The sequence below is a fragment of the Oxyura jamaicensis genome, chromosome 1, assembly GCF_011077185.1.
Source record: "Oxyura jamaicensis isolate SHBP4307 breed ruddy duck chromosome 1, BPBGC_Ojam_1.0, whole genome shotgun sequence".
Classification (NCBI taxonomy): domain Eukaryota; kingdom Metazoa; phylum Chordata; class Aves; order Anseriformes; family Anatidae; genus Oxyura; species Oxyura jamaicensis.
In genome coordinates this window covers 140,892-164,930 of record NC_048893.1, presented here as the reverse complement: position 1 = coordinate 164,930, position 24,039 = coordinate 140,892, and the positions used below count along the sequence as shown (strand labels likewise).

Sequence of the window (24,039 nt, the reverse complement as noted above, 5' to 3'; positions counted from 1 at the left end):
AGCAGGGCTTCGCAGGAGAGCCTGAAGAAGACAATTTTGAGGTCTAGAGACAGAAGGTGTGTGGCAAAGCCAGCAACCCAACGAGCTGGGGATCTCGGCGTCAGGCAGGTGACGGTGTGCTACGTCCAGACACTGGCAAGGAGTACCTCCTGCTGGAGCCAGCTTCAGCACGTGGAGGGGGGGAGCTGTGCCCACAGCCAGCTGGGGGGGCAGACCGAGGAGCAGCCTCGAGCGACACTACACAGACTGCTGTGAGCAGGCAGGGGATTTTAAGGAGAGTGAAAGGGAAGCACTTAAATCATTCCCGTTCACTCTTCATGGTTACCTGATGTACTTCATACCTTAAATGCCACCCATGGTTTGTCTTTTCAGGCAGCAGGTTCCTAATTTGGGTACTGCCCAGCACCTTGGTTTGGGTTAGAATAACTCTGTGACAAATCACAATGCTGATTTTAAGCAAAGGAGTATTTATAACACAACTTCTTGACAAGCTGTTATTTTATGTGAACGGATACACACATAGATAGAACAAGAAAGACAACAGAAACCCTTCTGGCCAAAGTCCCCGCTGTCCGTGCAAGATCTGTGCACACACACGTACACACGAGCTGCCTCACCGCTGGGAGAAGTGAGCAGGTTTACGTTAAAGCCAACAAACCAGCAGACAAGGCAGTTCATGGGAAGCTGTAGTAGCATTCTACCTGGCTTCAGGAAGGCTCTCAGCGCCACTTCCCAAACGCACACCCATTACTTGGGACAGGAAGCTTGAGCAGATGAACCCTGACTTCTAGCTGCCTCTGGGGAATTTCTCACCTTCTGCTGGAAGCACAGGGACGATCCCGCGCAAGGTCTATGACTTGCTCATCCTGCACCCGTGTGAATTCTCTGAAGAGATTTGCTTCTCACATGCTTCTGAAAACTCAGAGCTCTCTCAGCTAATGAGATTCAACTACTGTGCGGTGCAATGAGTTGGACTTGACGATCCTTATGGGTCCCTCCCAACTCGGGATATTCTATGATTCTATGATTTAACTACATGAATTTGTTTTTTTTAGAGAAAAAAATGCAAAAAGATTGCATGGAGTTCTCAGCATTTGCACCACACAAGCAATTACACGTACTACAAGTATTAAATATCCTCACTGCAGGCCTCAGGTGCTACAGAATGGTTGTTTCGTTTTGGCTCCAGTGCCCAAATCCAGCAAACGCAAAGCTTCCTCAGCCTAACAGTACCGCTGCTTTCCTTGCAGTGCAATTTCTTCCTAGAAAAACAGGATGAAACAAGGACAGTCCCATTTTGTAATCACTGCAGTTGTCACAAAACCATTCTATATCTACATCTAGCTACCAAAGGACCTGCGAGGACTTCGGGCTGTAGTCACAAACGAGCTTTAGGAAAGGGAAAGGAGCTTTTTTTCAGGAAAGAGTGGATTTGACACTGAATGGATCAGCCTCAGCTGGGGTTCAGTTCTACCCACCTCTGAAGCTCACTACTGCAGCTCCTGGGATACACTGTGGCATTCTCTAGTCTCTGTGGTGAACAGGCACTAAGTGTCATAGACAACAAAAGGCTGTAAAGGCACACTAGGAAAAACAGTGGCACTATGAACGAAGAAGCAAGACTTGAATAAAAAGCGTACCTAAACACAGGTCTCATGCGGAGCCCACAAGCAAGTCCTTAAAAGCCAGACTCTGCGACAACCGACCAGAAGACAAGGTAAGATGTGCAGCAGCCCCAGGCCACACGCGGGCTGCCAGCGCTGGGGCTGGGTAAGGATTAGACCAGGTCACCCAGTGGGAAGTCCGAACGCCGCATGTACATGCAAGCTTACATTAAAAAGGCCAACACATGTCAGCATCAAGGTCCCACCTGTGCCAATTACGGCACTGAACGTTCACCTCTGATTGAAAACGTGGTGAAGTGGGACCCCGGATTAGTCGCGTCACTTCCACTCCTTGAGAAGCACACCGATGTGCAGGCACACGTTACAGAAAAGCTGGAGGCATGCCCCATGCCCAATCCTCCACAGCATGCTCATTTCTCCCTCGTCACCTTTTCAAAGCATTCCAGCAGCTCTTCCCAGCTAGGCAGAGACAAGAGACAGAAGCAAGGCGACCACTGCTGGCTTTATCATGCTCGTCGTGGCAAGGGCAGACCGGCACGTCATGCAGGGCGAACAGTCAGCAGGCACAGGACAGAAAAACACATCCCAGAATGGGAGAGCTCAAAACATCCACTGTGACAACGTAACTCCGCTCGGCCCGGGGAACTGGAGGGCGCTTGTCTCTGCTGCACGTAAGCCCCGCGCCGGCCGTGCCAGCGGGAGTGCGCTGCCGGCCGCTGCGTCTGAGCTGTGCCAGCAGGAGGGGGTAAGGCTTTCACTGCTGCCAGAACCCACGTTTAATGCTTCCATCCCAGAACTGCATGGGATCAGAAACAAGAGGAGACTTCTACCGTGATTTTGCAGAAAGGCAAAATTTGCAGGAATGGCAGAAATTGCTGGGTTTGCCTCATTTTCACCTCGGTTCTAAGGAAACCACTGTGGCACTTAGAGCGGCTGCCTCCAAAGCTCAGGAATGTACAAAATCAGAGCTGATATTATACTGGCACAAAAGAAGTGTATCTGTGCTTAACAGCAGGCAGCACTTTTCAGAAGGAACTCAGCCTCCCCTCTACACTTGCTTATCAAACCACCCAGCAGAGGAGGCAGTGGGAGAAGGGGCAGTGAATGAACATATTGCACAATTAAAAAAAAGTAAAGAGGACTAAGAAGAAAATAGCATGAGTAGTTAGGTAAGGTTAATAAACTGAAAAAAGAAAGTTACAAGCATCCCAAGCCCACTACCACCATACACAGCAAAGGCTGTTTGCTTTTTTTTAAAAAATATTTCTCTAATGTGCAGCTCATCGTCTAAGGCTCTGCTCAGAAACTTGATTTGAGCAGCTCAGCAGTGAAATACTTCAGATAGCTTTTGAAAACACAAGGAAGTGCAAAAGCTTGCATTAATATCATACAGCTAAAAGTTAAGCAGACAGACAAGGAAATGCAAGCCGTTTCCCCCAGAAAAGCACCGGGCACGCTGCATACGCTTCGTGTCCAACATTTGGCACTCGAGGCAGGTCTGGCTGCTGCTCACGCCGCTACCCGCAGCTCGAGGACCATGAGAGGTGCGAGGCTGCCCGGGCCAGCTTTCAGAAGTTCTTATTAAAGTGCTAAGTAAAATAAGGACACATTTTAATAAAACAGATGTTTTAAAAATACCCCACAGCTCGTAACTTGAAAAAGCCGGAGTCTCCGGAGCCTGGAGGTACGTGCTGAGCTGTGCCTGAGCCTCCTGCTCAGAGCGGTCAGAAGGTATTTCTGCTGGCCAGGTATCTGTCCTTTCTACATATGAAAGTTTACGTGCTTTCTGTAACACACTCTTCAAATGAAACAGGTAGATGGGTAGATGTGCTTGTAACACAGTGATTTTCTCTTTTTGTCTCTGATCTCATCCAGAAATTATAGCAGCGTCTTGCTAGTCTGAGCAGTGGCTGGGAAACATCACTTAAAGGCATGATTTTTTGAGAATAATTATTAAGAGCCCACAGTTTAAAACAGAAAGCAAACGTCAGAGAAATAAGTATTTTGTTAAAAAAAAAATAAAAAAATGGAAAACATACCTAGTGTTATTTCCTGGCATATCACAGCATCCAAGTAAACCAAAAATATTTGTTAGTGGTGGAGTGAGAAAGTCCCAAGAGACTTTACCCCTGCCCCCAGGTAACGCAGGCAGCGATTCCAGGAGCGGGTGCGTTAGCAAAGTGCAGTCAGCAAAGCTTCATTATGGGCATCCTGAACCGAGCGTGAACTTTCCTTTAAAATAACAATAAAAAATTCCTATTTGCAGAGAGCTCACAAACAGGTGGAACGGCAGAAGCTCCAGGACACATGACGCACGGAACGAGTCAACAGCACATCTGCATTTCCACATTTCATTCCCGGCTACGCTGACCGTGCGCATGCTTTCACAGGGACTACACACAGCCTCCCCCTCGGTTGTTAATTTCAGCGGATTATTTCTAGGATCTGCTTTATCTGATGGTGAGAAGATGAGCTTTCCCAGTGGCCCAACAGCCCTTTTCTCCAGCCCAGTATAAGTAACTAACGGGAGCGACTACTTGTCAGGTGGATGTTTGGAACCCTGAGCGCGTCACCGTCATACATACCCTCTGCCTGCAGGTCTAAATACTCTGAGCAATACCCACAGCAAGAGAGAAAGGCGGCAAGAGAGGCAGAAACAGAAGAGCAAAGAAAGGAAGAAAAAGAAAACAGTAAAGATTGCTGAAAAAACAGACAAATGAGTTAAGTTTGCAACCGTCTATCCGACTGGGGTTCCTCCCAGGAGTACGCAGGGGCATTCAGAAGGCTCATTCAAAGGGAACAGTCACTGACCACCACGCTTCCCATGGAAAATTCAGATCAACACATAAAAACTAGAAGATTCAATACACCATGAAAAGCATACTTCTCAAGCCCAACACAAATTGTGAGATTTAGCAGTACTGGAAGCTCTTTAGTGAGAGAACTTCTACCCAACTACTTCCTTTTCACAAGAAACTGCCATGGGAATTAGATCTGGGAAGTTAGCTAACTGCATCGGAAACATCTTCTTTACATGTGATTTTTAGGCTACTACTAGTTTTACTGGCTACCTTGAGCAGAACCTGCCACGAGGGATGTTCTTACCAAGCCATGCGAGGAGAAATCATTAACTATCTGGAGTTTGATGTTTGGGGTGGCGTGGGCAGCCAGAGAAGCATCAGCAAGTAACAACATCATGAGCATGGGGTGCATTTAGAGGCAGGTACTGGAACATCTGGAGCTTTCATGACCCTGGTGACCACAGAAATTAGAGTCCTTACGGAGCTCCAGGGAGTATTAAAGATCCTCACCGTACTGATTTCAGTACTGGGAAAAGAATGGGGGGGGGGGAAAGAACAACCTGCTTCCACAGGAACAGGAATGTGCTTTGTTACAAGCTGAGTACTTCTGGGGAAAAGAAAAATAACTATGTTTTAATTACATGCTTAAAAACAGATCTAGTTACTCCAATTTGAAACTTTACACCAAGAAGACTTGCCAAAGCCAAAGCAGGTATCAGGACCTAGAACTCTCTGCATCCAATACCGGAGTTGTGGCAGCGCGAGGCTGTAACGATACTGATCCTTCTTTGGAACTTTGCTTCTAGAAAGCCATCAAGAACCACGTATTTGGTCTAGAATATTCTTAAATGTTTAGTATAATGAATGTACTGGGAATCATTAGGGAACATGGTAAGAAATAAGTATATTCTCTACTGGCCATTTGAGTTTACCTGCACCTGCTCCAGCAGAAGCCAGACTGGTCTGGGGGAGTTGTGGATATCAGAAGTTTCCACTATCGTCACTGGGCAACACAGCAATTCCTACGCTGTAAGAAACTCCTCTACTAAACAGATCTGGAGCAGCTGAAATCACAATCTATGCAACAGGTTTCTGTCTTCCCACAGCTTCTATTTTTGTTTTTGGCTGTGGTTATAGTTGTGGAAAGCTACAGACACCTTTAAGTGGAGACTGTGGTTATTCGAGTATTTACTTTCTTTGCCAAAATGGAATTACTTTTGTAGAACTGCAATCATGCAAAACCAAGCAGGTTCTGGAAGCCTTGTACTTACTGACAGTGCTCAAGCTATACACGCTTATTTCGAGAGGAAAACATTCATAATTGCACTGCTTGAAACAGCAGATAGAGCCTACAACAGCTAGCCAAATTAAAAAAAATCCCTATCCCTGTTAGGCAATAAATGAAAGACCGTGCCAAATAAGATTTACACTGCTACTGAGAAGCAAGACAGATAGTTACATGTGTAAAACAACTCCACTCAAACATCCCACGTATTCAGAGAGGAAAAACATCTGGAGCACAGAATTTGTTTTAGATGCAAATGCCAATGGATTTAATTACATACAATAAAAACTGAAAACTGGAAAAGGAGAGGCTGCTTCTAGCACAGCGAGCAGTATTCTTATTTTTCTCATTTTTCATTTTTCCTGTGCCTATCTGCTTGGCCATGCCATCCCTATGCATACAAACTAACTCCATTTATCTAACTAGCTCTTCAGATGCAACCACTGTAAGCAAAGCAATCTCTGGAATCTCACTCATTTCGACAATGAAGAGTCAAAGGCCATTTGAAGCAGATATCAAAAATTAAAAAGCAGTCTAGTTATTCAATTCCAAGTTGCTTAAAACTTTGGTTTACTGCCTCACATAATTTTACTTAGTTCTGTAATCTCACTTGTTTGCTGAGCCACTGCTTTTCAGCTCCCAGCAGCTATTTGCTGGAGGGTGTAGACACACCAGAGTTGAATATCTAAAAAAGTCACAGAACCACAACATCATAAAAACTCCATATCTGTTCCTGAGTTATATGCATAAAACACAGAACTCCAGCTAGCTAAATCATACCCCAAGCTATCACAGAATCCCAGAGTGGTTGAGGTTGGAAGGACCTGAGACCATCTAGTCCAACCCCCCTGCCCAGGCAGGGTCACCTAGAGCACGTTACAGAGGTTACAGATCTGTAAGGAATGTGAAGAAAAAACCAAACACGTACGTTAAAATTGGGTAATATTTCTTGACATGCCAAGGTGAACTAGGTGCCTACTCTTTTCAAAAGTAACGTCCACTCTCATATCATTGGAGCAGGCTGGAGTTGAGCTCATGCAATTCCAACCAAATTGCTGCCCAAAAAAAATCATCTCAGGAACCGACATATCTTTTGGGGACATTTTGCACTATTTTATCTTTCATTGTTTATTAGGTACTACTTTGAGAATGAGGGAAAAATGACAGCTTGAGGCATTTAGATCTGCTCCCTGCAAAACAGCACACTGATTTCCCGTCAGACCTTCTACTACCCATCATCTGAGGCTTCTTGGGCAGCAAGCAGACAGATGGGAGATGCTGCTGTGACATGGCTCGGTGGCTAAAATGAGCCACACACGTTTCTTAAAATAAGCCTGTTTTAAGTATTTTATTAGAACAGAATGCTTGCAACAAGAAAGCTGTAAGCCATCATCACGCAGGACTTCGGGAACCACGGGGTCTACACTGAAAAAGCAATGCATTAATCCCTGGCAACACAGGGGGCTAACACCGAGGGCAGAGCTCTACCCAACCCCACGGCGATTCCTTTCGCACCTGGTGAAAACTGCCTTCTCGTTCTTAGCGTCCATGGTCAGCTTGATGGTTTCCTGGCCTGAGCCTGTGCTGATGGTTTCCGTGACCACATCGGCTTTGTCGTCTTCCTCGTCGCTGTCCGAGCCGCCCGAGGAGCTGCTGTCCGAGGCCACGAGCGGCGCCTTCCTCGTAACGCAGACGTTCCAAACGCAGGGCGAGGCAGCGCTGACTGCGAAAAGCAAACAGCTCGCGTTGCACAAGGAGCACAGCCTCGGGAACCACTCCGCAGCACGACCCTGCCAACTACCGTGATGCAAACAGAGTGTTTGCAGCTACTGCGGGTTTTAGACAAGGGTTTCTGTGCAGATCCCGCACTGAGACAGCACACAACACTATTTTTGTAAGGAAAAAAGAAAGCACACTGTTCTCCAGCGAGAAAGTCCTGCCACGTGTCCAAGTTTAGCACGCACAGCAGAGCAGACTCCACTAGTTGCAAAGCACGCAGAAGGTGGTGACTGCGAGGAGCATTAGAGCAGTCCGTGGGGCCCCAGCTGACTGCGGCTTAGCTCTGAGAAGTCCTGACCGGAACATTTAGGTATCTGTTCTTCCTTTCAGTGGTTTTAACTCCACAAGCACCCTGGCAAGGACTTTCCTCTCAGGAAAGAGGAAAAGAAGTGGTGCATTCTCAGAAGGAGTTTTTCTTCCCCAGGTTGGTATCATATGTTCACTTAGCTTGATTTCACAGTGTCTAACTGACGAGCACTATCTGGGCAGATTTAAAGATGTGCATACACAAAGCAGTCATCGCCTGCTATCTGAGCTCTGCTGAGCCAAATCTTGAATTCAGCTGGAAGAGTACATCAGAAAATGCAGTGCCCTGTGCTACCAAGCCCAGAATTATCCGCCTCTCTGTTGTAACCACAGACAAAACCTTGATTTAGTTATACCAAGGTTCTTCAATGAATTTTATTTCTCCTTCTCAGAAGGGATGAGTGAAAGAAACCAGGCTGAAGTTAACCAATGGACCTGGCACAATTACCAGTAAGATAACTTAGGGTATCCTTCTGTTTTTTGGTAATTTTGTAATCAAGTATCCAGTTAAAAATAGGATTTTTCAACAGTTTACAAATGAATTGTCTCTGTGACATCAACTCTTCCTAACTTAAACCTCATCTTTTGCTTGTTGAATACTATTATCCCCCCAGATGTTCAGGGTTCTGAGTGACTATTTTCACAGACTGATCTCTGTACAAAGGAGTCAAGTACGGTAAGGCAGAGAGCAGGGGAGGGAAGCTCTCCCCAGCAGACTCAGTATGCCATGCAGTATTTCAAACAGCTTAAATAATTAAATAATACATCGCTTTGCCTTGTAACGTTCTCACTTACAGTTCTTGTCCTGACTCTGCTTCGGGTTGCCATCGGAATCGTTGCTTTCTGTGTCCACAGGAGAACTGCATCGTGGACCTGATTCTGAGCTGAAGTAAGGGGAAAAAAACGTTGAGAATGAAGTACAGATACCCTGGTTGTGCTCCTAAGTATCCCTGAAAGAAGGGCTTAGCATTCAAACATCGCTTTTTTCTTACATAAACACTTAGAACTTTCTAAAAACTTCTTCATTTACTGTTCTGTAGTCCCGGTGGAGCAGCAGTTACAGCACACACACAATTGCTGCATCATAATGCATGCCAACTCCAGTTAGAAGCACTCGAGGGGAAAGGGAAAGATGACGCCCTGAGCCAGAATACTCACACAGTATGAAAAAACAAAAGGGACAGCAAAGGGAAAGGAAGGGGGAGAAAAAAAAAGATCACAATCATTGTATTTCATCAAAATGTATTTACAGTGGTTTTTATTCAGAAGTTATAAAGGAACTGAAAGGATTTATGCCTCTTTTACCAACAGAAAGGCTGGAAGTCTGTAAACTTTGCCCATCCTTTCTCCTCTGGCGTGGTGTTCTCTGGGGCTGCTGAATCCCATACACTTGATCCAACATCCATGGCAACACAGGGGGCGGGGGGCTTTGAGTTCACGGGCTCAAACACAGCTGTCCAGCCAGACCCTGCACAACAAAACAACCCACTGGGATTCGGCTGAATTTTCAGAGTCTTCAGCCATCCTAAAAGTATCCCAAAGTGATTTGGATCACTCCAACGAGATCCCAGAGACAAATAAAAAAAGACAACCCAATGGCGCTCCTTCAGGACCTTCAGGAAGCTGTCTCACAGATTACAGACAATTAGCTCCCAGATCCTATTTCTGATAAATATTAATGTTATCCACAAGAGACAAGCATCAAGAAAAATCACTTTATGAATTTCTTCATTCTTTGTACTGGTGCTTTTCAAACAAACTCTGTGCAAGTACCTTCGTTTCTTGTCAGAACCTAAGAGGCAACATTTTCACCCATTTCAATCACTGTTTAATTTTGGAATTACAGGTAGGGAATTGGTACATGGATTAAAACATTTGATATCACAGAAGTGATCTGGAGTAAAACTAAGCATATAATATTCCTTTGAAGATCCCAGTCTACTCCCTATTCATTAGAATATTTTTTATTCCTACAGATAACAGTTTTTGAATAAGCGTTTTTCATTATCTATTCTTAAGAAAAAGAACAGATTGCAGAGGACTGTCATACAAACTGATCCGCATGTAACACAACTCAGAGAGGGAGAGATCCATCAAACCTACACTCACTCAAAATTTGAGCCAAAATTTGAACCCCAGTCTGCATGGGTAGCTACACTCATACATGAGCCTCGGGGTTGCCATTTGTGTCGTGTATACCGGTTCTTTCTAATAAGAATGGAAAATACCTGATACAATAAATGGCTGCAGAAAGCTGATTACAGGAACAAAAATGGATTATAGTTACTAATACAAAGATATCGTCTAAAAAATAAACACTTTTTAAACAGAAAAGGCTCGCACCAACAGCAGGTACTGCACCACAGGTAGAGAACAAAGAACTTTTGGGAAAACGTTTGTGTCCCTTTATTTCTGTTGACTGAATTTGTTCTGCTGACGACACTGTGTGCCTCATGAAGTTACACAGCATCACTTGCACCATGGCATGCGAAAAATCTCTCTACCTCCGATCTTCCATGAGGCGTTCTAAGAATGGTTTTACAACATGCAAACTAAAACTAGAAGAGCAATGAGGCAGAAAAGGAAGATACATGGGGTGCGGAGACACTCAGCAAGGCCCTGCATAAAACTCTGCCAATATAATGTAAGGAGGACATGCTCCTCTACTGATACTTTATTCATTAGTTTTCACACTACAACTCCTAATATTGTTATTGCTCTCGGACTTTTGTGGTTGTCCTAGCGTAACTGAAGCAGCACACCGCTACTCTGAAGAAGCTGGACAGGGCTCAACCAAACTAATGCTTTAAAGGTAAAAAATGAAGACTGAAATTCACACTTCTCGTCTGTGCAGGTGGAATTACAGAACAGCCACAGAAACTGGGCAGTCTGCAAAGTGCTATTCCACAGAGATGATTACAGATCTCGTATGAGATGATACAGATCTCCGCCCAGTTTTCAAATGGGATTTTTCAAATGGGATGATGCTGTTTTAAACTCCTTACCTTCAGAAGAGTCTGAATCTTTCTGCTCAGAAACATTATTCTTGTTGCTGTTTGCTGAGGAAGGAGGCACCTGCTGTTCTGTTTCCTCTTCTTCTTCTGAGTCGACACTACCATCATGATCTCCGTTCTCAAGATCACTTTTTGAACTCTCTGAGGTCTGAGATGCTCCAAACCTGTATCACAGAACTCAGGATTAGAAAAACCCTGACATCATGCAGTTCATCTTTCACCTGCTTCCTCCCTGCCCCAGGCAGAAGGCAGGAACTGTCAAGTGACAGTGGGCACTTCTCAGGTATTTCCACTGAAGACCCCAAGGGCTTTGCTTGTCAAAATGCATCTGCAGAGCTGTAATCAGAAATAAGCTGCAGCGACATATTTGGGCTGGAGACTGATATGAACAGACAAAACAGTAGCAAAAACCAGTAGAAATGAGAGGAATACTGGTTTGGTATCAACTGTGTGTATTAGCAAGACAACCGATTTCTTCCTGCTAGGCAAACAGACATCAAGGTCTCGACCACTTTTCCTGTCTCATTTGATTATATTTTCAGCCTTACAGTCATAGAAGTGACTCTATTCAGTAACTGACTATATCAAAGGATTTCACATTAGTAAATGATTTGCAGTGCCAGGGATGCACCATGGGACGTCACTCATTGTCATGCAAAACATTATTTTTCTTCATTTGGCATTTTGAAAATCAATATCCTGTCTACTATCCTCAGTCTTACAATGCTGTCAGCATTGTCCCAGCATGAGGAAGGAGTAAGTTTTAAGTATTTCAAACTGAGTTTTTATTTTTATTTTTTAAAATCTTTGATAGTAGAATCACTAATTAGGTGCTTCTGTCATTGCATTCCCACAAATTTTATCTTTTCACATTCAAATCATCAGCTCTTTTTTCAGAAGCGTAGCATGTACAGCACTGTTTTATGCCAGAAAAAGCCTTCACAGCACATAAATAATAAACAATTAAGCATGTACTTCACAGAAACGTAGTTTCATAGCATTTGGAAAAAGAAATTGATCTTTCATTTTCACCTTACCGTGTTCTTGATTTAACTTGTGTTGCATAGGTTATCTCCTTCTCTTCCCAGATATCTTCTTCCTCCTCATTATCATCAAACTGTTGGATTCGTTCGTTGCAGCAGGCTTCAAAGAGGGAAGCATTGGGCTGAAACAGTATGATAAAGAAATCAAATTCCATTCACTCTTTGGAGACAGAAAGAAGAACTTGGGTTATAAGCAAGTCCCTAAGCCAGCATTTGTACACAGCCAGCACCATGAAGGTGTTTGTGCTTATTTCATTTTCCATCCCAAGCTGCGTAACAAGCAATGCTCAGATGTCCAGGAGTAACAACAGCACCGTACGCTCAGAAGCAGCAAGCCCTTGATACATCAAGAAAGGAACAGAACAGTCTCACCCTACAATACTTCAGAGTAGGAGGAACTCCTGCACGTTGCTTCACAGCTGTTCTATTACATCCCTCACAGTGGCAGGGATATAAAGTCACTGTAGTACGAGGGCTGCAGAGAATTTCCTTAAGGATAGATTCACAAACTGACCAGCCTGGAACTTAGAGATTAAAGCGAGGCAATCTGTCCCTCTTGGGCTAAAAATCCACAGTGCCACTTGTTTCAGTGAGTGCATTCTTCTTGACAGAATTACAGGGAAGTTCTACGTATGATGATAGTTAACTCATGCACACGCACACCCCTTCAAAGCATATCACCTTCCGTTCTGGGAAGGGCAGTTTTTCAGACACTGGTAAAGTGAGGTTTCCCTGTAAGTATACAAATGATCTGCCCATCTGAGCTTTCTGGCATCTCTAAATTAAGGGATAGACTAAGTGCTGTCTTCCAGATGGTGCACAGTCCAAATCAACAGCTGTGGGAGAATTCCATCACATACTACTAGGGAAAAACAAAACAAAACAAGCTAAGATAAGCCTATCAATAACTACTGGTGGCTGCAGACTTAGCTGGCAGTTTCACGAAGAAATCAGACTTTCTGTTTCTATAGAGCACTGCCTACAGCAGCCAGAAGGGGGAAGAAAAATCTTCATACTACTGTTTAAGTGAAATGTTGAGACCAAGGAAACCTAAGCCTTAGTATTGACTAAAGCAAGCTTCATTTAGGACAGATGAGCCTCGAATCACCTCTTTTAAGCCACTACCCAGTTTCTTCGGTAAGTACTGATTTTGGTCAATAAAACACAAAAGGCAATACAGCATGGCAGTATTTAGACCCGTAAGAAACCCAATTCTCTATTTATTTTCTTAATTGGTGTAAGGAAAGATTATCAAAGTGAAAATAGGGACAACAGAATCACACTGCAGAGAGAGAAGGATTCCTCCAATGCATAGAGTGCTACTTTTGGAGATCCTCATCAAAGCCATAAAACACAGGGAAATTCTACAAGGGTGCATTTAATGCCCCAAGGTCCTTAACTGGACTCAGCACCTTTTACCAAAACAACCTAACAGCTATTTTAATTTCAAAATACCAACAGCTGATTCAAGCACGAATTAACTTGCCAGAATTCATCCTGTTAAATAAATACCCCCAAATACCCACTTACGCTGTCATCATCTGCATCTATATTGAAGTTTATCTCTGCAATCCTGTCAAAAGGAGCACTGCAAAAAGAAGGGAAAGAAACTTCAGTGACAGCAGGGAGTAACAAACAGCACTTCTGCAGCCCTGGCACAAGACCAGGAGACAGCTACCCACAGAGATCCTTCAGAGAGCCGCTTGCTGCCTTCTGTGTTGTTCCCTCAATATTCACTGCTGCATTAAATGCAGTAGTTTCCTTTCCTTGAGATGAAATAACATTTCATATTTTTGAGTATTTTAAATAATGTATGATATTCATTCCTAGGTCTGATTCAATACCTGAGTGGAACCTTTGGCATGATCTTGTTGATAAGGTATTCTGAGTTTTGATGGCTACCACTGCGATGTCTGGCTGTTATTTTGCAGCTCTAATACTACTCATGCAGCGTAAAGGCCATCTTCAGATTTTTCACTGAATCTCTCCAGCTGAATCAAAGCTTATACAAAAAGAAACAAACAAAACAGCTAAAGTCATAATGAATTAAAAATAGAAGGAGCCGCATCCAACTGCTCTGGATGCCTGTCCTCCATTCACCAGGAATTCCATCAGGTTCCTCAGCATGAGGCAAGACCCAGAGATGGGACTGAATCGGTGGGCATCCATCCAGAAATATCCACAAAAGACTACACCTGACTGTTTTTAACATAATTACAAGAACCTCAGGGAATCCTGGTGTACAGAGTGGCGCAACACCTCTGATGCATTACTAAGACAAGTAAAATAATAAAAAAAAAAGAGCAAAAAATCATTAAATAACCCCATTTCCGATGGGGACCTGTGTGTGTATTGTAAGAACAGCAGAGGGTGCTACAGGTCAAAAAACTCCAACCTACCAGCACAATGCGGGCCCACACAACGTTTTTTCACCGTATCTAGTTATCTCTGTGTTCGGACAGTGTTATTTTCCTTTAAAGAAGGGTGATTAGCAAAAACCATTGTTGTGCGAAGCACCAGGACATGGAAGCATGATTAATACTTCTTAAAATATTAATGGTAACTGCCAAAGTTTTCAACAGCTGGAAAACAAATGACGCGGAGCGCCATCCGCGGAAGGCTCAGTACCAGAAGCTCTGCAGTATATTCTCCTTTCCAATTGCAAATACAGAGAAGTCTAGCACATCCCTTACAGACTTTGCTCAGTTCCATGTTCTATATGTACATTAGTTTCCTTCAGCAGCCCTTCATATAATTTAACCCTTCCTTTCCACTTACACACAAGTTCAATGTTTGCTGTTGTCTGGTAAGATTTTTTTTAATCTTCAGAACTAAGTGATCCATATTCAAAGAAATCTCTCCTTCTAGTCTGGAACTTACTAGACTTATTAAACATCTTGACATCTACAATGCTCAGAAGGGAAAGACAGACTCTAAACCCTTCCTCCACATCAGAATTACAGCTTCCAACTGTTTGGCAAACACAACGATGGAGTTCCTGAGACTGTAATGACCTCTGACTCTCAGAGCTAACAAAAATGGAAGGCCATCAGGACAAGCTACTTTGATTCATGCTTGAAAGCAACTCTGTAGCAGCTAAGCTATTTCTACATTGTCATTTTATTTAAGGTATTTCACAGAGCCCAGTAGTTGCTAAAAATACGGTCTTTGCAGGAGCAGCAAAAGAATCCTCAATAAAACAAATCTGGAGCAGCCACAGAGCAGTAAGGCATGCCCAGAGCGTTCTGTGCTAAAAGCCTCCTGCTTCGGTAAGAACTCCAGGATGCCAGGATCCTACAGGTTTTGCACAGCAGACCCCAGCATTTGCTGGCCTGTGAGTATCAACCCTCAGGACGTTATGTACAGCAGGTACCACCACGTACTCTCTCCCTGTCACCTTGGACAAACACGTCTTGTGATTGAAACAAGCACTGCCACGAGATGAAAGTGAATGGGCAAAGCTGAGAAGCTGAACGCCATGCTGGGTATCCTCCTGGAGCACTACTCTGCCAGTAAGTGTAATACTAAATGGTTACAGCTCTCCAGTATGGACAAGCAGGATAACTACAGTCCCAGTAACTTCCTTAGCTTGGATTTTTAAGGTGAGAAGGCAAGGTGCAGTTTTAATTGTGTTACAGCAGTTCTTCTATAAAAGTAGCACCACTTTTAAACACCACTTTTAGGGTCATGTAACCCTAAATCCACCTGTATATACCTTCTATTCACAATTACTTGTTCCTGCCTTATCTACATTTCCATATTCATAAGTGAAAAAATGGCTAATTTTTCTGTGGACTTTATCAGAACACCATTCTTTTACTCCTACTTTCAATAAAGACTTAATGCCACTGGCAAATATCTGTACAATTCCCTAGAGTTAGCTCTAATGCTCTAATGCCTTGCCTTTTCTGCAGCTAAATTTATTCTAGAATGTGGCTGGGTAATAACTGCATGTTTTATTAAAGTGCTACTCATCAAAACAAAGAAGTATTTTTCCTTGGTTCTACAACTGACATTGTAGATCAGAAAAAAAATCGATAAAAATCTATTAAGATATTAAAAAGAACCACTGTGAATAAAATGTCAGATGTTCCCAGGCCATTGACCAGTCTTCTGTTTGTTTCAAACCAAAGAAGGTATACAGTGAGCTCCATTTTAAAACCTGCACCACAAGAAGAAAGCTTAGAGGCAAAGAGGCTTAAATGCTCAACATAAGCCTCTTGAAGTTTTATAAACTCACTTTATGTTATCGTCCTGGTCTGCAAACTCCTCGTCGTTAAAGCCAAACTGATCCACGAAGTTAGCTGTCATCTGCTGGATCTGGTACTCAGAGAAGGCCTGAGCAATGGAACCCAAAAAGAGCTATCAGAGAGGTGTCCAGAGATATTCAGTTAAGCTGGCTGAAAACACGTTTTCTAAGAAAGCACGAAAATGACAGCAAACTGATGAACTTTGAGACATCACCTACTCCAATCCCCTTTCTCAAGGCAAGACCAAACTAACTTCTACAAGTCCTGGACAGATGCTTCTTGATCTGCTCTTAACGTCTTCCAAAGAGAGTTATGTTTTTTTTCTAGGAAATCATTTGTTGCCTTCATTATTCTACGTGTTACACATAGACCATTGTATTGGCTTTTATTCATTTGTTTGTTTTCCCCTGATGAACATGAAATTCACCTTGCAGCAACTTAAACCCATAACGGACATCAAGAAGGTATTTCTGGTTTCCCACAGCATCTTGGATCCTCCGTTGTTCAGCCTCCACGCAGGATAATTGCCCAGATATTCCTTTGGTCACACTCTCGCCTACCACCCATGTCTCATCCGCTATGTATGAAAAGGATTGATTCTGCCTCTAAACAGGATCTTATGCTTGCTCTTATGCATTGTCTGTTTCTGTCAGATCACTCATCCAATTGGGAGGGTAATTCTGAATTCTGTAGTTGGCCCACTACAGCTACAGCTGAGCAACTCAAACACATCAGTGGGACTTTGCCATGACTCCACCGCAGGTGATGTGAAGTACCCACCTTCCTGCCAATATTTTTATTACTACTTCTCACAATAAAAGACAAAACAATTTTTTTTCACAAAAGCAATGCAATTTCCCTTTTTAAATGAGCATTTTAAGTATCAGCACCGGAAAAGAAAGGTATTTGTAATGTCAGTGTAACCAGTTAGAGTATTCAAGCAAAAGCATAACTGTAAACTCTTTCAACTCTTTTTACCCCTTAACTAGATTTCAGATTGAGATTGCCTTTTTAATCCCCATAAGTAACTTCTTACTAAACATGTTGAAACTTCTATTTTCTGTTAATGCTCTTCATGTTTTTAGCATCAAAAATGGTGGGGAGGAGATTGCCTCAATTCTTCATCCTGAAAAGCAGCTTCCAAATATCTGATGACCCTTCACCAAATTTTGAGGATCCTGACGTCTTTGATAAATCCCTTTGATTTCCTCCATTTCTCCTTAAGTCGAGGCTTTTTACTGCTCTTACTGCTACTGTTTAATGATCTTTACTTGCTAACATTTTAGTACGGCTCTTCCAATCTTTAACTGAAGTCTGTATAGCTCAAGAGGAAGCAGAACCCCCCTACCAGCTCCAATTCTGATGCAGGTGGGTGATGCAAACTACCTTGTTGGCTGGGAACTACACCACTACGCCACAGTTCGTCTCCTGCATCGGGATGACTCAACGCACTACTGTGCAGGGAACCAGGAAAGAGAGAAGAAATACGCAGTGTCTCACAGGAATTTAAGAGACATCATGTATCTGGGACTTGGATGCAGTCTGAGCCACGTTTATTCCCAGCTCGAGTCTAGATTGAAGCCTGCCACTTAAGTAACAATACTGGAAAAATACTTAAGAGCTGAACACACTGAGAGTAAAATTTACGAAGCTGCTCTATAATAGGAAGGATTTAAGAAGAATCAGAGAAGGAAGCTCCCCGGAAACAGCAAAGAACACATTGTGAACTCACCTGTTGGAGAGAAAGTTCATTGGGAAAAGCACTCTCAATGTCTTCATCCTCACTGGAAGAGTGCAGATGGTGAGTGCTCACCTGAAAGAAGAAAAGGACAAAGGAAAGCTAAGAAAGCTCAAATGCTTTCATTTGAAAACACATAAAGAGGGCAGAAACTGTCCCAGTGGATTAGAACATGGATTAGAGCTTACCAACACAAATGAGAGCTGCTGCTAGCTGAAGAACATATATTATGGAATATATATATGTACAAATGTACGTATATGTTTACAGACAGTCTGTCCTTGAAAGCATACTTCATATAATCAAGAAGAAAAAAACCAGCAGCATCACTTATTTTTTATTAAAGAAACTCCAGAAGAGAGCAGGCCTATCTGAAGTATGCACAACATCACCGTTCTCACCAAATCCACCGTATTCCTCCTGTTTGTTTCCATCAGCGTCTCTTCTACAAAACTCTCCCATCTCCCTCTGCAGTCTTCGGGCAGCTCTGTAACACAAAGGTCACCGTAAAGATTACCACAACTCAGAGAGAAAGGCTCAGAGCCCCACTGGTTACCTGGCAGTCCTTGGGCCGCCACATAAACCTGCACGTGAGCTGTGACGCATGAACTGTGCAAGTGCAAACCCAAAACACAGCATCCTAGGGCTGCTATGAGGACAGCCAACTTCATCCCAGCCGGACTCAGCACAGCAAAACAATGGAAAGAAATAACGATGACTTGTGAAACTTCCAGCCTTTACTATAATATTTTTAAGTTATCAATTTTAATGCAGGTATGACAACAAACCAAGTCACTATACCATTTGATATGCTCATGAGAAGCCAAAAATGGAAATTCAAGTCATATTTGTAGTCACTGCTTCTGATAATAGATGCAGATGGAAAATCTTATTTCCTCTCACGCAAAAGCTCTCAGATAAAATTAGGTCTCAAAAAAAAGTCCAGTGAAGATATGATGGAAAGAGCATGAGTATCTCTGACACAGCAGAGGGGTAGGGCCTCTGTGATCACTTACTCATGTCTCCTCCTCTCAGACAGGTACAACAGTAAGGAAGTATATAAACACCAGTTATAAACATCACCCTAGAGTGCTGTGAATGAGCATTCATAGAAGTATGTAAAAACCCAATGAAAACAAGCATCCTGTGGCACAAAAAGCTTACCTTCAGCCTCTGGTTACAAAACCAACGTTCTGACAGCTTTGACATGAGTATAAAAAAACAAAGAGCAACTGAATTTGGTCTAAATATTTTTTTAATTATGGGAAATGGTGGTATTTAATTAGTAATCCTTTGCATTACAAAAGGGACCCTCACGTAACACAATGCAATAAAACTTTTCCAAAAGGCCTGCAAGGGTTATTTAATGAAGGAAAAACCAATGGGATGGAGAAAGGAGATTATACCTTTAATGAACTCGCTAATCTGAGTCTGCATGGGGCCCTTCTCCATGTTCTGTACCACAGCATTGGCTATCCGGGTGAGGTGGCCCATGTTGCCTCGCCTCATTCCACCTTCTGCCCTGAAAGGAGAGAACAGCCAGTAGCAATATAACCAGACACCGAGAGCCAGACGGTCGCAGTCATAACTGATTTCAGGACCTAGAAGTGCTGAGAGCTCCCCGCTGCCGCAGTACTTTGACACATGTAAGCGTTACTGCAGGCAGCGTTAACAAAAGCTGCTGCAGCTCCGAAGCAGCAGGAGCACTCTGTATGCATGCAGGCAGGGCACAGGACGAGTTTACCCAGAACAAATGAACCCTTCTGCATTTCTGCATGTATCGAGACGGAAGAGACTATTCATCCAGTTTAGGATGCCCTGCGGACTCTTTGTAACTGGGTTAAGCTGTAAGGTAACACGGTACCTTTAAAGATGAATGCAGAGTTGAATATTCTGGTTATAATTCTCAATAATGGAAACACGGCAGTAAGAATTTACATCCCTCCTACTAAAAAAGCTTTAGTTTTACTTGCAATTGAGGTATTTAGCAGATGAATTTGAGAGAACAGAAGAGGCTGATCTGCAGCCGTACGCTTTGTCCCTTACAAAAAAAGAAGAAGCCAGCACTAAGCCCAGGCAGTCTTTAAGCCACTTTGGTTCTCCTTCACTGGATAGCAAAGAAGGAATCTAAAGATCAGAGCATGAAAGCCTGAAATAATTCTGCTCTCCACAGTATGCAAACTATTTGGGAAGAAACACGTGAACACCAGCGGCAGACCACTGGTGAGGAATTTCACAGGAACATGTTCGGAGCAGCACTTCTGGTTTTCAGCTGGCAGGTGCTGAAATGAGCTCAGACAGAACTCGTGGACACGACGCTGTTACTCGGTTGTAGCGCTACGTACGTCAAGCACACCAGACACTGAAGCTAAGTTCAGAAATGATCATTTCTCGACATAGCACGGGTGTATGCAAGGTTGACTCAAGCAACCACAGATAAAATTGGTGGGTCGGAATTAAAGTAAATAAAATAAAACCCTCACGAATGGCATGGCAAGAAGTCTCCAGCTCATGTTAAGTCTCCAGCTGTAAAACAAAGCTTTCTTTCCTAGACGTTAGCAGAGCCAGCACATAACAAGGACTTCCATTTTTCCTTTGGAGAGGGAAGGCACTGGATACATTGGAATTAATTTTGGGCCGGTGTGCTGTGCTCATGCCAATTCTCTGCCCTTGCTCTGAGGATTTGTGTGCAGCAGTCACAGCTGACAGGTAGAACAGAGCCACGCCATCAGCCAGAATCAGCTCCTTCTGACAACATGCGGTTACAGCACCATTTCTGAACTTTTGGTTTTCTTTATGACCCCTGCCCCTCTTGGGAAGCGCAGTCATCACCTCCTCCACCTCTGAAAAGGAGAAGTTTCTACTGAAATCATCTCGGTCTTTCCCCCAGTGCTGGAGCTGAACACATGCAGGTGAGGAGATCAGATCGTTCAGGAAGAAAACAAACAAACACCTGTCTTGCTGTCCACAGGCACCCACACCAAAACCCAGTACCCAAACCCCATACCAACTGTCACGGTGTGTAGGTTCCTGTACCAACGACAGCCCTCGAATTCAGGGTTTAGAGCTATTCAAATACAAGTAACACCTGCAAATAAGCTCTCAGTGCTACGCCACAGCCTTTTGCACGCAGACTTGTGGCCGTTTCTGTTGCACCCCAGCCCAGCAGGTGACAGCCCCAGCCCAGGGACGCGGTGCTGCCAGGTGCCCCGGTGCCACAGCGCCGATCCCTCAGCCCGGAGCCTGCACCGGGCAGCTGCAGACAGCGGGTACAGCAAGCGGAGGGGCACGCAGGCACACCTCGTGGCAAGTCCCCCCTGCACCTCCTAAAGGCCAAACGCCCCCACGAGAGCTCCGGAGGACAAAGCCTGCCGGCAGACGGGGTGAAGGCACGCAGCCCTTCCAAGCACAGCAGCACCCTCCTGTTTCTCTCTGTATGTTTGTTCAGCAATCTTGCAAGCTTGGCTTTCTGAAAAATTTAAGGTGCGTGGTGACAGAAGCAGCCTACAGCAATGCTGCATCTGACAGAGGTTGTGTGCTCTGGGAGGACCAATCGAGCATTTTTTGAGTTGAGCAGTCCTCAGCACACTGCTGGGATGCAGACAGCAAGCGTGGAAAATTAACTTTTACTTCAACACCGATAAACTGCTATCAACCATATCACACTCGGTGGTTACTACTCTTACAGGAATAAGAAGGCAAACAAATATATGCTACAGTAAGTTTCCTATCAAGTCGTATTGATGACCAGAATTTACCTATTTTAAATTCTAACCACCAAGGCAAATGTAGTGCAGTACAATAATTATGTGCCGTATGTAGAAGTTAAGTTTTAGTAGTTACAAAGTCCTTTATCAAAAATGCAGGGAACACCTAAAACCAGGAGAACCCAAAGAGAAATTCCACATTCCAACAGGAAATCGTATCACCACCGTTCTCTCTGCTGATTTTTAAGAATTAGTTCCCAAGCTCTCAGCTTGGAATCTCTGACCCTGGGGGTCCCAGGGCTCGACTCCATCTCCTCATGGAGTGCATACGATAATCTCTGTATGAACTCAAACTTCTTAAGGGACACCGTCTGAGAGGCCTCTCTGTTAGCTCAGTGTTAATTTTCACCACTAAGATTCTTTCCGGTGCGGTGACCGGACTGTTTGGCATGAAATATGTATGAGTTCTAGTCCCCATCTAACTTAATGAGGAAAACTCTTAAGCAGGGACCGCAGATACTTCTGCTACCTACAAAGCTGTGCGCTGTGACAGCTGTGCAATAAAACCACCAGCAAAGTTTGGTATCAACTGCCCGAGGGGCTGCAGGCCTGACAGTGAGCCTGAAATAAGCAGAGTGGGACTGCAGTGAACTCTGAAGCTATAAAGAGCTAAAAACAAGGAGGAGGGACCACAGCATTCAGATGGGCTACGAAACAGGAGCATAGGTAGCATTTTCACTTCAGTCTGTGTGGTGGTGTTCTTTGTTTGTTTGCTTTTAATTACTTAGGTTTTACAGCAATCAGCATGAGATCAGCGTTAGAGGAGAAGGACGTGGGGGTGGTGGTTGATGAGAAGCTTGACACAAGCTGGCCATGTGCGCTTACAGCCCCAAAACCAGCCGTGTCCTGGGCTGCACCAGCACCGCGCGGGCAGCAGGGCAGGGAGGGGACTGTCCCCTCTGCTCCGCTCTCCTGGGACCCCACCTGGAGCCTGCGTTCAGCTCCAGGCCCCAGCACCAGGACAGGGACGTGGCAGAGCGAGTCCAGAGGAGGCCACGAGGGTGCTCAGGGGCTGGAGCCCCTCTGCTGTGGGGCTGAGGGAGCTGGGGGTGCTCAGCCTGGAGAGGAGAAGGCTCCGGGGAGAGCTCCCAGCGGGCTGCCGGGGCCTGGAGGGGCTGCAGGAGAGCTGGGGGGGACTCTGGGGGGGGGTAGGGGTAGGGCAGGGGTAATGGCTTTAAACTAACAGAGGGAAGATTTAGATTGGATATAAGAAAAAATTCTTTACTGCGAGGGCAGTGAGACCCTGGTGCAGGCTGCCCAGAGGAGCTGGGGGTGCCCCATCCCTGGCAGTGTTCAGGGCCAGGCTGGACGGGGCTGGGGGCAGCCAGGGCTGGCGGGAGGGGTCTACATCTAAGCATTTTGTACGGTTAGAATATTAAATGTGCAGTCTAGGGCAAAAAAGCTTGCCCATCCCAGTTTCTACACAGCTACTCTCTCTAGGGAAATATAACTATGCACTTATGAAAATAAAAAAAGGAAGAACAAGTTGAAATGCTATGTAACATTTCCTGACAAAGCAAGAAGGAAGCATATTGTGTATTTGGGTTGAGATGTTATAAATAATAAAAACAATCATGCTTTCACATTAGACACCCATCTGGTGAATTTGTTTTTTAACATGCAAGTAACTGAAATCCCACATCATAATCAAAATCATAATCCTTACACCATTAAATTGTAAATAACCCAAATAATTGAAAGCATATTTCAAGTGAATATTCAACATCTGCAGCCCTAGAACAAGGCCTTCTGAACCCAAAATCCCTTACTGTATTTTGTCATTGGCTTCCCAGGCATCCAATATCCTTTGCACTAGGCAGCATTTCTGGAACAACTAGAGAAAAAAAAAAGAGAGAGAGAGAGAGGAAGAACATTTAAGAACATTTCAAAAGTTTGCCAAAAAAATACTCATGCCTTAGGAAGCCTGTACTGCACTAGAGTTACTTTCACTCATTCCTTCACTCCTACTGAACAAGAACTTAAAGTTCAGCACTTATCTTTCTTAAGAGCTCAAGTTTCTTCTTTCTCATTTTTTTTTTCTCAGAGAATCCATGGAAAACAGCAAAACATATAATGTAAACATCTTCAGTCTATTTTTGGGCTTCAAAAGCCCCAAAATAATAATAATTGTTGTCATTTTACAAATACAACAAAATGTTTTCGTCATTAGGACCAAAATGGAGAAGCTAAAATGTGGTTAGTTACTTGTAGTTACTATAATGGTTCCTTTTTTTTTGTCCAAAGTTTACATGCATCTTTATTAAAAAATAAAAGGGAATTCACAAGCCCATTAAATGTGAGGGGTGGTGTGTTTCCTAGTAACTGGATGCTAAAAACAAATTTACAAAAGCAAATACAGTTCCAACCAGAACCGGCAGAACCAAGTCATATCTAATCACTTTTAAATAAACTCCGTGCTCTCGGACAGTTC

At 43.9% G+C, this 24,039-nt stretch overlaps 1 protein-coding gene across 2 annotated transcripts in view; it reads right to left on the bottom strand.

Annotated features, from left to right (window-relative positions):
• Nucleotides 1-24,039, bottom strand: part of PPP6R2 (protein phosphatase 6 regulatory subunit 2) — a 68,150-nt gene that overhangs the window by 7,575 nt on the left and 36,536 nt on the right. Inside the window, exons 11-22 of one of the 2 annotated variants that reach the window (XM_035315054.1) lie at nt 23,378-23,442; nt 19,248-19,363; nt 18,243-18,328; nt 17,836-17,916; nt 16,094-16,191; nt 13,384-13,441; nt 11,848-11,975; nt 10,802-10,974; nt 9,102-9,264; nt 8,592-8,680; nt 7,227-7,434; nt 4,211-4,234 (exon numbers count right to left, since the gene is read on the bottom strand). In XM_035315054.1, the coding sequence (XP_035170945.1) occupies nt 4,211-4,234; nt 7,227-7,434; nt 8,592-8,680; nt 9,102-9,264; nt 10,802-10,974; nt 11,848-11,975; nt 13,384-13,441; nt 16,094-16,191; nt 17,836-17,916; nt 18,243-18,328; nt 19,248-19,363; nt 23,378-23,442 (1,289 nt within the window). The remainder of the gene's footprint in view (nt 1-4,210; nt 4,235-7,226; nt 7,435-8,591; nt 8,681-9,101; nt 9,265-10,801; nt 10,975-11,847; nt 11,976-13,383; nt 13,442-16,093; nt 16,192-17,835; nt 17,917-18,242; nt 18,329-19,247; nt 19,364-23,377; nt 23,443-24,039) is intronic. The other variant, XM_035315055.1, reaches the window with a different exon arrangement.